At 38.6% G+C, this 13762-nt stretch overlaps 1 protein-coding gene across 1 annotated transcript in view; it reads left to right on the forward strand.

Moving 5' to 3' along the window:
* ctnnd2a (catenin (cadherin-associated protein), delta 2a) overlaps positions 1 to 13762 on the forward strand; it is a 286657-nt gene that overhangs the window by 219031 nt on the left and 53864 nt on the right. The window contains 2 exon segments of the mRNA XM_051067006.1: positions 664 to 850; positions 11029 to 11146. Coding sequence (XP_050922963.1) covers positions 664 to 850; positions 11029 to 11146 — 305 coding nt within the window.

Genomic DNA, 13762 nt, shown 5'->3' on the forward strand with positions numbered 1-13762 from the left:
GACGTGGAAAGTTGACATTGATTGGGAATAAAGAGGTGAAAAAGCAAAATGAAAAAAGGGAGTGCTGTCCTCACATAGCTGTGTTCCAAGTACACATATTTGACAGTAGTGTAGGAAACCCAATATAGTTTGATTTGGCTTATTGAATCACATATTTATCAAATAGTTAGAATCATTATTTATATTGTATACATTTTTTCATACATGAATGTTTCTGAAATCAGGCAGCATTGTGGTATGCAGTACCTACATCATTAGCATTGTATACAGCATACAGAGCAGAAATTTTGAGTTGGTGCAACATCTTTAATTTATGATGTCTTTTTGGAGCTTTGTTATGAGTTTATGTGCTCAATAGTAATGTCGTACATCCTGTCAATACATTTAGCCAGAAACTACAAAGGGTTTTATACTTAATAAGTACTACTTAGATGAACCTTGATTTCTTTTGTTGGCAAATGAGAATCTGGATTATATTTTTATATCATCAAGTATTTTTCAAAATTACAATTAGTAGGCACAGACAATTACATTTTCTATTAATTGTGTCATTACTTTACAGTATACTCTACAGTATTCTTGTATTATTCTTAATAATTAATATTTTTCTTAATAATGTGAAAATAAAGTACTCTATAAAGGTGTTCTTCTTTGTTTGTGCAGGCGTGCTGTGGAACCTGTCATCATGTGATGCTCTAAAGATGCCAATCATCCAGGACGCTCTTGCCGTTCTGACCAATAGCGTCATCATACCCCACTCTAACTGGGACTCCTCCCCCAATCACCATGATGACCGCAAGCTCCACCTCCATACCTCCCAGGTGCTGCGCAATGCTACAGGGTGCCTCAGGTAAAAGCAGCGTGCACACACACGCATAAGCCTACTGTAATGGGGGGCTGGTTGTCATGGTATCAAGAACGTTTTGGATCCATCTCGTACCGGGGCTTTGTCGTAATGGTAATAACAATAAACACATGATTAAGGTTGTGGAATGGTCTCGCATCATAGCTTCGTTGTCATGGTAACAATAAGAAGCCTGCAATTAACATTGTGTAATGGTCTCAGTTTGATTAGGCAGTTTGACTGGTCTGTTTGACTGGGGTCAAACGGAAGCTGAACTGCAGTGTCCGGTGTAAAAATGTTGTGTTTTGTTGACTCCATCCATAGCTGAGACTGGCTTTAGCCCCCTGCACCTCTTAAGGATAAGCAGTATAGATAATGGATGGATGACCCATCCATCCACTCCAGCCACCTCCAAACTGCTCTTATAGATCTACTTTTTTGCCGTCATAATTAGTACGACCACTAGATGTCGCTTAACAACGAAATGTAACTCTGGATCACGATAGGCTGCTGCACAGACAACCTATGGGCTTAATTTTACAGAAAGACAGTCTCCCATATAGACATACTGTATGTGTTTCCAATTCCCTTTCTTATCCATCTGATATTTACTATAAAAAGAATATAAATCAAATTGTCATGTTATTGATTTTTTGCAGACGTACAGTAGTAGCATGCATAATTCACCATGGTTTTATTAAACTCCATGCAGTGTATGTTTGCTGTGTGTGTTTACATGTGTGTGTGCGCAAAAGTGTAATTCACATAAATGTAATTCATACCTACTGAGATTTACCATAATGAGACTATTTTATTGTGCTTGAGAATGACTCTCATCTCTGAATCTCCACTGCCTGTGTGATTATAGATGCATATTCACACACCATAAACAATACTGCACAGTTGTTTCTCTTTCTCCCTCTCACTCATTCTCCCGATCTCTCTCTCTCTCACTAACTTGTGCTTGTAACCATAGCAACAACTCCTCCACTTGTACGAGTGCATTGTGTGTCAAGACTTTCTTTTTGGTGCATTGTGCTGACAAAATATGCTCCTTAGTTGTTAAAGCTTGCGGTAATGAAGAACAACTTACAGCTTTGTAGATCATGGTGTTTATTTGATTTTCAGAAGTCGAAGAAGTTCAGTCATTGATAAAACGTTCAGCAAAAATTTATTGGATTTATCGCATGAAAAAGTTACATTTCTTCAACAGTGAAAAGGTGCTTTACATCACTGTATTCAGTACCTCTGCATAGTAAAACTTGTGCTGATGCCAATACAAAAACACCTAATGTCATGCCAATACAAAATAAATAAATAAGTAATTTCAAAATAAAGATTTAGTTCCATGTTCATGCATGTGTGTGTATCAGTTAAATCAGCAAAGTGCACAGTGTGACAAAATACCTCATTACATGAAGCACAGAGAATCCATGCTAATCCTGGTCATGCCTTCACAACCAAGTAGACGAATGCCAGATAGGGTCTCTGTTTGCTCTTAAAACTGCTTCAATTCTTCATGCCATGGATTCCACAAGATGTTGGAAACACTCGTTTGAGATTCTGGCCCATGTTGATATGACTGCATCACATAATTTCAGGTGGGAAAAAAGAGGCAATTAAAGTACACTAAACTCATTGTTATGTACATGAAATCAGTTTAAGACTACTTTTGCTTTGTGACATGGCGCATAATAAAAATGGAAGTTGCCATTAGAAGACAGAGTTAAGGATAGGCAGTGGGATCAAAAATGACTGATTGGTATTAAGGGACCCAAGGTATGCCAAGAAAACATTCCCCACACCACTACACCGACACCACCACTAGCTATGGCGGGGCAAATGAAATTACTTTAATACTACTACAACTTGCATTGGCTATCAGCAATCACTCTGAACATCGTTGATCACTAAGCTCATCATCTATCAGCATAAGCCTAACACCAGCCTGGACTGTTGACATAAGGCAGGTTGGCGTTCGTGAATTCGCTGAAAAAGTCAAATACTAGGCGAAGCTGGAGACTCCCTTGATTATTTTCTGACTCAAGAGATTGCCAAAACAGAGTGAGAAGTTATGTGTTTTCCAAACTATGACTGCTAGTCATAGCCATAACATCTTGGTAAAAATATTTGTCTATAGGATTCACAAAAAATTCTCTGCACAAACACACTTCTATGCTTGTGATTTTTAATTCTGGCTGTGTGTATTTGACTTGCATTTGGTTAGCGCAGAAAAAAGGAGCTCTCGTCTTTGATCCCATAAACAACATTCGTTCATCTGTGTACACACATACTCACACCAACTCCACAGAGGGCTGAAATGGTTTGGTAAAAAAAACTCCATGTCCTCTTGGCCATCTCTCTTTGAACAGTGTACTCAATCAACCACCAGCAGCCTCTGGATTAAACCTTACCCCACTCGCTCTGCAGAGCTCCTCTCAAGCTGTTTCGAATGGTTATCTCCAGCTATTGAATGTCTCTGAAAAGCATTTCAAAACCATTCGGAAGATGTTACAAACATGCTTTTTTTTTCACATAATTTTGTGTAAGGTGTTATGTTGTGTGCATGCCCATATGTGTGAGCAATTAACATACCAAAGCAAAGGTCCCAGTTGCTATAGTCATAGGTCTTTTTCGTCTGTATCCTTGCTGCGCTGTTGTTGTACTCCACCTCAGAAGATCTGCCTTATTGTGAAGTACACAACCTTTGAGTTCTATTCTAAAATTTAATTACCGCTGGCAGTGCTGGGTATATTGTTTGGGTGCAATTAGAGACAGTGTATCATAAATAAGGATTTGGAGGGTAAAATCCAGTGTAGTGTTTTTTTGTTATAAACCTCTGTGGCTTTTGTTGTCAGCACTCTTAATGGAAAAGCAAAGAAACTGCCATGGGGCCCTGTGGTACAGGACAAGATGATTACACACAATAACTCAATATCACAAACACCTGTACAAATCTAATTCAGTCCACTAATAGCTTGGCAATTGTAATAAATATTACACTGGAGAATTTTATAGTGTTGTTTTGTTTGTTTGTTTTCTTCTGGGTTGTTTAGAGTCAGAGCAGTGCTGATTTAACACTTTAAGTATTTTTTAGGCTGTTTTGCATTATTGCATTTGCATTGCGTTATATTGTTAATTACGACAGATTTGAAGAAAACAGGAGGTGAATCTAAGGCCATAATTCACCCAAATCACGAGAAAACACATTTTTACCCTTTCGGTATCTCCTGATGCAGGCTGGAAAAAGTTTGTTGAGTTGAGTTTTTCAAATGTCATCTTTAAATTCTTTGCATGTGCGTAGCTGAATTCCATTCACGTCCTCCGTACTGTGGTGTTGACAGGAGCCTTGGATATCTAAAAACTCTTAAATCTCAAAAAAATCGATCTTACCAATGGGTAAATACGAATAGGGCTTCATGGAAACTATGTATATTTTGTGATTTGAGGGTGATTATGTAAAGGTAATGCATTTAATGTTGTGCATGATAAGACTGCACACCAAATGGTGCCTATATTTTGAGAGGATTTGTTTAATTTAGGACTGGGATCATTTGTGGTCTTTCTTTTAGCTGTTTGTTTTCCCCAAAATAAGATGTATTGCCTTAAACTTTTAGACTAAGTTATCAGTTTTTGCCGTCTGTAGACTTTTGACTTTTATGTCAAGTTTATTATTTCCTAACTCACTAAGGTGTTTATAGGACTTAAGTGTGTGTGTGTGTGTGTGTGTGTGTGTGTGTGTGTATGTGTGTGTCTGCGTGTGTGCACATACCTCTACAGATGCGGGGGAAGACAAATGATGCTGTCAGTGCACTGCTCCACACTGTGAAGTTAGAGATCAAATTGTAAAAGCTGGTAAAGGAGAAGGAGGACAGCAGCGCAGAGGAAAAGATGGCTAAAAGTTGGAAGATGAGAACAGAGAGAATGTAGAAGTAGTGAACAAGGAGAAAGAGAGACTAACGGGATCTCAAGGAAGGGAGCTGAGACACAGAGAGTAATGAAGGTGTTTCTCCTGCTCTCCAGGGTTGTTTTCTATCTCACTATCTGTTCTGGGAGGTTAAAATGACACAAGGCCACAATGTTCAGGTCCCAGTGTACCTCAGCTCAATTTCAGACCTCTCACCTCTCTCATTACCCCTTCACTGTGTAGCTGTGTACATGTGTGTCTCTGTAATACATGTGAATGTACGTAGCCTTGTGTGTTTATGTCTGCTTGTGCAGTATGTGTGCATGTGTGTATGTTCGTAATGTGAGCCTGTATATGTAACATGTTTAAGTGTATGTGTGAGTCTTGTGTATGTATGCGTGTTGCATGTTTAAATGTCTGTATGTGTATACATGAACGCGCACACACACACACACATTTGTGGCTATTGAAAAGCCAAGGTATTAAACTGACTCAATCTCAGAAATCATAGCCAGCATGTGGGAGTTGTGTATGATATTAGCAATGAACTGGTGTCAGGGCATCAGGTGTTTCGATTATGCGTGTGTGCTAGTGTGTGAATGTGTGTATTTTCATATATGTGTGTTTGTTCATGTGTGCATATTTCAGATGTGGGCCAAGCAGCTAATGATGCTGATGGACCCATATGTTGTCTAATCCGGTGGTGGGCATTAAGGGTCCCTCCCTATTCGCACATATGCCCACACACATATACACACAGACAGTGTTATCAGGCCAGACACAAGGTGTCCTGTAGAGGGTTTTCCATATTCTCTATTCAGCGACTGTTTACCTCCCCGCAGGTTGTTGGTTTACAGCCAAGCCAGTGAGAAAAAGCTACCTACTGCCTACTGCACTGTTTGTATGTGATTGTGTGTTTCTAAACTGTTTCATGATTACACACTCACAAACACTTTCAATTTGTTTCCTCTCAGACACCCACAGATGTGAGTGAGCAATAGGATGAGTTATGAAATGAATCAAGAATATGGAGTTTGTGGTCACAAATGAGTTTGTTTCCATATTTATTCGATTGATATTAATTGGTGTGTATGCATGTGTGCCATCTGGTGATGACCACACACGCACGCACGCACACACATACATGTGGTCAGACACTTGTGCACGCCACCACACACCAGCTGTTTGAGACAAAGTCACACAGGTGGTCATTTGTTCCTTGAGCAACATTAGAGTGCCATCTGTGTGAGAATCACACGTGTTCACATCTTTCCTGTTAACACGTCGCATGAATCCTCAAACAACTGAAACTATTGAAAGAGACTGACGTGTGATTTGCTCAGTGACTAATTTCCTGAGGTACACTACTGCACTGTGGAGAGGAAAACCAGTGTCAAATGAAAAATGAATAACCCGTCTAGTATCTTTTAAACAGCATAATTGGTGAGAAACATGTTAATCTTTGCCATGCTTTAATGACTTCCAAGCCAGGAAGCTTGTTACCAACCTTTTTCTCACTTAAGATGATGCTACTTTTCAGAAAATGTCACTAACCATTGTATACAAGTCATTATACCCTTAAGGATGTTTTGGTTTTTTTTTTTTTTTTGCAATGATTATATGTACTTTGGTACTTGGTACTACACTATGTAAACTCATTTAAATTTAAATTCCTTCAAAATCTGAAGGAAACAACGGATGCATATAAATCAATCAATAAAAAAAGCCTCTGTAGCCTGAAGGTTTATAGATGAAAATGTGTGACTGAGTAACTGGAAAGATGAGGTGAAGGGTTCAACTCAACTATCCCTCTAAGCAAGGCACATAACTTGGTCAGTAAATTAATGGCCAGCAGAAGAGGGCAATAGAAGGCTGTACTTGATCCAGACAGCCCCCATGTACTAAAGTGTTTGCATGACACCACTTTTGTAAAAGTTCAAAAGTTCTTTTTTAAAAATCATCTTTGGGGGCATTTCATGCCTGTGTTGGACAACAGCAGAGAGAAGACAGGAAATGAGAGTGAGAGAAATACAACAAAAACCCAGTTGTTGTGTTGTTCTTAAGCCCTAACCAGAGGGGTGCTCCTGAAAAAAAGTTTTGCAATAATACTTGAGTCTTCTACTGTTACAATATAAATGGTTGCTAGTCCCAAATATTCTAAAAACTTCTTACATGGCACAGCTTCTGTGAGTTAACTGAGGCTACCTGGAATGAAATGCTTTATCTTTGACACCTCTGATCTTATCTTTGTTTCAATTTAACTGTACCATCCTATAAATCCACTGGATTCAGTCAAGTTTTTTTTCACTTTGTTCCCTTATTTTTGTTGTTGTTTGTTCAAAAAAAAAGACATTTTTGTGTCTTCCTGTTCTTTTAATGACACAGGCCCAACAGCACTCCAATAAATATTTGAATTTGTTTTTAATTTGTGTTTCCTGAAAGAGGGCTCATGCCACACTTCTGTCTATGTTTCCTCCCAGAATTTCCCATGAGAATAAGCCAAATGTTGTTTACTACATTTTACTGAATATTACCATTTAATGGCGAATGTTATCATTGCTGGCCTAGTACTGAATGTATTTTTTCAAACATTTTGAGGTAAAATCAGGAAGTGGTTTGCTCTTTAGCACTGGCACCAATGGCACTTTCCTGTTACTTGACTGCAGCTAAAATAACAACTGTTAAATTCTGAATGGGATGCTTAATCAAGTCCTGTGTCTTTTTGCTCAGTAGGTAATTATTTAATGATGCAGGCTAATGGGTTAGACTGAATTAATGAGGAGTGACATCTTATAGGTTGAATTGTAAGCGTGTAATGGAGTCATTAAATAGGAGAGATTTCCAGTTAAACTGAAGGAGATTCAGAGTCACCGACATTCACACACACATTTACTCACACAAGTAATGTGAAAACCAGCATGTAGGAGCTCACATGTACTCTTCTATCTTCTGTAGACTCTAATATCTTGGAGCACAAAGTCTGTCTGGAAAAAATTCATAGTTGTTATTCTTATCGTAATTTGAATACAATTTGGGCAAGAAATAGGACATGCAGTCCCAGAATTCTGCCTTTGCAACTCCAGGTCTGAAAGGATTGAAACCAATACTTGAGCAGTGGTGTCCAGACTTAGTATAGCCCTTAGAAAAAACTGAGCTCGCACGACGAGCTCTGGCTGCGCAAAGTCAGTCAACTTTGGCCTCAAACTGGTCCACTGAATTTTATCTTGCTTTCCAGAGATGCAATGCACACACACTGTCTGTGCTGCACAGTTTTTGTCAGATGAGAAGATTTACAGTAGACAAACAGGGGCTTGTTAAATGTTGGTTCATCAGTGGAAGTGACTTTAACCAAGGAAATAAAATCCTAGATGTTCAGTCAGAGTAGTATTGGATAAAAACCTCCAATTCTCATTTGTTTTTGTTTTTTTTCCTGGTTTTATTAGAACTTCAAATTCTTGTCCAGTCTCTATACAGCAGAAACAAGCACTCACTGTCTTGACAGTATACATCTATCCAGGCAAATATTCCCATTTTGTGAAAGTTCTCTTAGTTAAACATTTATGTTGCACAGCTAGGTGCCTTCGCTTCCACTCATGATAAGTCAGATAAAAAAATAATTTTAAAAAACTTGCAGGAAATCTCAGTAGAAGTCAGCATATTCAAGGCTGAGCATTAAAGCAATAAATAATCCACCCTCTCTCTTTCTCACCAACCCACCTCCTGTCTCTAGTGCTTAAACGTTAGTCAAGGTGAAGTGTTTTCACTGTTCTGTTGTTTTATATCGACTTGACAGAGAATTGTGTCTCTGCTAAGCGGGTTTTTCATTGTATGCTTGTTTGCCCATTAGCATTCAAAGCGGGTGAAAATGACTTGACCTTCTCTTGAAAGCCGGGAGCCGTGAACGTGAAGTTTTAATTGAGTTCTTGTGTCCTCCCCTCTGTCTCTCTTTTCTCTCTTTCTCATCAGTACAACAAATGATTGACCTCATCTCATAGACTGGTGAAACAGCTGTGATCTCTTTATTATACTAATGTGATGGATGAACTTATTCATTCATACCATCATACCATCTCCTCGTTCACACCACTTTTATCTGTCTCATCTGTTTTTGTTTTTTTTTTCAGCTTTAAGGAAAGATGATTCAATTATTATTAGTATTACTAAACTTCAATAACTGGTCTGTTAATTATTTTTGATTTCTTACCTCTCCGTTTTGCTAGTTGATACACACATCCACTTATTGCTAAGACAGCATAATGGCGGTTCATTGGTCTACTGCCCTCAAATATAGGCTTTGTTCGTAGCAACCTGCCAATAGAATAGAGAAAAAAAACATAAATCCCATATATACTCACACAGCTGTATTGTAGCTAAAGGCTATAATGAATTGGTATGTTGAAACTCATGTATTTGCAAACTTTGTTTTGTGTGTTATTGCCTTGTCTTGCTCCCTTGTTCTTTTTCTAAGACTAAACCACAAGAAATAATAGTAATTATGTTTAAGACCGTGATCGCAGTGTTTCATCAGCTAACAAAGTCACATTATTCAAACACAATGTCCTGATTGGGTTCCTTCAGGGATAAACTGATCCATTCTCAGTCAAAACCAGCACAAAAACTAATCGTGACACGGCCGTGTAGCTACAAAGTTTCTATCAGCTGTTCATTGACAACAAATATGGCCACCAGAGGATGTAATTAATGACCTGAAAACCAAAGTTTACCTACTTCCCCTCAGCAATGTATTCCCACTCTACAACTATAACTACACTAATTGTGACAATATTGAGTGATATAGCAATTACAGAGGTTGTTGCTGTCTCCTTCCATTGTCAGTATTCAGCTGAATTAAGAAGAATTGGTTCTGCTGATGGTGACCATGCTGAGGAAGTATTTTGAGTAGCCATAACAATGAAGTCTAAAGATTGCATGTATACATTTTTCTCTTCGGTATTTGCACATAGGCAGACATATATTACACTATGCTTGTAATAGCTTTAATATTGTTTTGTTTCAGCATCACACACACACAGACACACTCCTTACTCACTTAGAAATATATTTCTTGCTTTCATACTTCACTGAATGCTATTTTTAAGCACAAGGAAGGCTGTGTCTGAAATTCCCTGTGTTCATACCTGCTTATGTTATTTCGTCTTCATAGCACCAGGAAACTGCAAAGTATATGTCAAAATGATACCTTCTCCTATGTCTGAATTTACACAGATCATATGGCACCATGATGTATCCCTTTAGAGAATCACTCACTGCAGTGTAATCATTGTTATGCTCTGGTCTGTGGATAATGTTAAATGACTTTACGTTATGTAATTTCTTAAGTTACAAAAATATGCAGGCGTGCTTCTCTAGTCATTCTTGTGCTGACTGTTGCTGCTATATTACATCAGTAAACATTTTGTCTTTACATAAGGTGTTTGTAAAGTGTCATGTTTACACATTTATCTGCCTATATGTCCGAGTAAAAGTGTAGTTGCTCGTGTGTGTTTTGTCATTTGCAGCTCTTAGTATGGACTGAGCTCCAACAGAGGTGGTATAAGGGAAACACAGTATTCAGTGTAGCTCATGCGACACATCCCAGTTTCATATCTACTTTATTGACACAGACAAATGAGTCAATGTCTGGTACTGAGCATATCTGTATCATAGACAGCTCCATGTTGAAACCCAAACAAATCCAACCCAACACCACCCACCTGTACCTCAAGTTCAATTAAAATTCTATTCATTATTTCTGTGCATCATATTGGCAAAGCTGCTAATAATAAATGGAACAATATTGTCAAATTATCAAAGCAGCGTTGGTGTGTGTGTTGGCTGTGAAGTTCAGGCACCAACTGACTAAAGCTGCTTTTTTTTTTTTTTCCTTTTCATTTTCTTTTTTTTTGGACTCAAGTCAAGTGCTTTAAATTGAAGCGAGCCTTCGGGGCATAGATTGAGATGTATCCAGAATTTTAATGCTCCCTTTTCAATTGTTTAGTTTAGGGAGAGCTGCCAGGTTCCCTGGTATCTGTCTCTCACTCTCTCTCTCTCTGTCTCTCTCCCTCTTTCTCTCACTCTCTCTGCCTCTGTCTCTCTACATCTCTCATTACGAGCTTTTTTTCTCTCTTTCATCTGGCTTCCTGTCTTATCCTCCCTCCTCACTAACTCTCTTTCTTTCTCCATTTGTTTTCTCTTTCTACTTGGCAAACACACAGACATATACTTAAACACACACACACACATGCTCTGACCAGTATTCTTTATATGTATGTTGCAGGAATGTAAGCTCCGCAGGTGAGGAGGCAAGACGAAGGATGAGGGAGTGTGACGGCCTGACAGATGCACTGCTGTACGTCATCCAGACCTCTCTGGGCAGCAGCGAGATCGACAGCAAGGTGTGTGTATGTGTGTGTCTATGTAATGTGTATGATTGTGCCTGCATAAATTCATCCATGCTCTTACTCCTTATTCCATCTTCGTCCAATGTGCTTTGTATTAAAACCACACGAGGCAAGATTATCAAACAGTCAATGTGTATTTTCATACTAAATCATGAAGTCGGGCTGCAAGAGAGAAGATTGTCTCATTCCATCTCTTGTAAACACAGATAAACTCAAAATCTTTTCAGTGCACAGGAGGTGACAAAAAAAAAGAAGGAAAAAAAAACAATGGCTGGCTGAACCTCCTTTCACTGCCAACAGCAGCCAAAAGAAAGAAGATTTTCAGTTTTCAAGGAGCGTTCAGTTCAACTCATGTTTTATTTAGGGCAAATTAAACTCTCACATTTAAAGTGTTGCAGGACTTCTTGCTGCCAGTTTAGCTCTGCTAGTAGTCAAAGTTGAGCGGGTTTATGTTCACTTTGCGTTTTTCTGTTTGAGGACATGTTCATGTTGGTTGGTGTAGTGTGTATATGTGTGTTCATGACTTAGTACGTGTGGACCAGTCAATACTACATAAACAGTGTTGTGGATGGCGGACTTCTCAAGGTCTCCCTGTCTCTCAGCCTTTCTAAATGGCCATCTTTAATCACTGTTTAACCGCCCGCCCTTCTCCACCGTCTGACTGCAGTCACCAGAGGAGTACTCAGTAACAAAGACTGATTGGCAGGTGAACTAGCAAGTGGTCACAGTTGCAGTAGTGATACACATTAGCCACATGCTCATTTTGTACTCTCTATGCCGTTTGGCATTTTCCTCTTCTTTTTTGCTCATCTGTTTTGCTCAGACTACCTCTTCCTCACACTGTCTGCTCATCTGCTCATCAAGATGTGGTCTATCATCATGAAAAGTAGAAAATATATCTCAAGGAGTCAACTACATGTAATTCATTTCATTTTACCAATGTGTTGTGCAGATTACTTTTGAAAAAATATACTTATAACATTTCTCTCCTAGAACAAAAAAGCCAAAATTATAAGATGAGGTTGTTCAAGTAATATTATAATGGATTATCTACCATGTCATTTGCCCATATACTTGTATAATCAGTTCTGTCTCTGTTAGTGCTCTCACAAAAATTCCCCGCACCATCACTCTCACAACTCCTCAGAATTTGAGTTTTGATCACCGAGACAGTCTCGGCTCTGTCCTTGCTGCCTTTCATGGTCACACTTCCAGACAGAAATGCACAAGGTCGGAGAAATATTCACTATATGCAATGTGACGATTATATTTTATAGCCACTTGTCCCATTGAGCACATTATTATGCTGTAAGTCATGCACAGATGTGTGTGGAAGTTTTAGACATTTAACAGTATGTAATAGCACACAGCTAAGAACCAATTAATTTAATAACAGTAATTTAAAATGATGGTACAAGACCCAATAGACTGAACACGTAAATTTACATACACAACCAATGTATTGCTGCCATTTAATAGGTTATATGTTATTGATATTTAACAGCTTGCATTAATTGTGGTTGCAACTGCAGGGAGAAGTTTACTGCAAGTCCATTAATGTATGTAATATAATGTAATGTAATGCACAATATGGAAGTCAAGGGCATACAGACAAAACCTTTCAGCAGAAGAAATGGCTGTTTCCTTTTATTGGTTTGTTTTGTAGTTACTTATACAGTTTAAGAGTGATTTTTTTTTTTTTTTTTTTTTGCATTCCTGAGAAAGACTCTGAATCCCTTCCCAGTTGCAGGGACACTGTCCTTGCGGGGACACTGTCACTGACACTGCAACTGACACCGACCTCTGACCTTCCTGTGGAGAGAAAAAGCACCATGTAATCATATTGAAACCAAAATCAAGACCCCTTTTTATTTTTTTTTATTACCATGGTTCAGAGAAGAACAGTGTACAGAATAAACGTGAAATATCAGATCGAAATACGAAATGTCACAGTAAATTGTAAATAAAATGTAACTTCTCCTACATCATTCTATAATAGCATGTAAATAGAATTTCAGACATGGCTGCAGCTCACTGGAGTGAGACATTGTTTTGTTTGCTGCATCTCTTGAGGCTGTTCAATTACACTCCTTAGTTGTTTTTTTTTTTTTTTTTGCGTAAACTAACGGTCAGGCAGAGAGAAGATTGATGATTTGTCTTTGTTAATTTCCACTCTGTTGACTCGACGACTCCCCTTTTCAGTGATACTAAACACACACATGCACATCCAAGTACACACACTCAGTGAAAGTACACACTTAAGAACAGACAACACGCACTGTAAGAATTAGTTTCCTCTTATTCAGGCTCACGCGCACTCATATGTTCCCAGGCTGGCGGGTTCACCTCTAAACTTGGTGTTTAATGGGGTGTGATACAATATATTGGGCTTGTCATTTTTCCTCATTTACCTGAGTTTCTTCTAATCTCATTTCAAAGTCAGCGCTAACAAAATACAGAAGCATATTACCTATGAGGTTATCTTTCTTCTTTCCTCTTTCTCTCTCTGTCTCTCTCTCTGTCTTCCACTCTCTCCGTCTGTCTGGCTTGTGGGTGGGGGGTGGAAGGCCAATAGTGTAAAAGTATGAGAGTGGGTGGTTTTTATTAGCA

This window comes from Lates calcarifer, linkage group LG24, assembly GCF_001640805.2.
Source record: "Lates calcarifer isolate ASB-BC8 linkage group LG24, TLL_Latcal_v3, whole genome shotgun sequence".
Lineage (NCBI taxonomy): Eukaryota > Metazoa > Chordata > Actinopteri > Centropomidae > Lates > Lates calcarifer.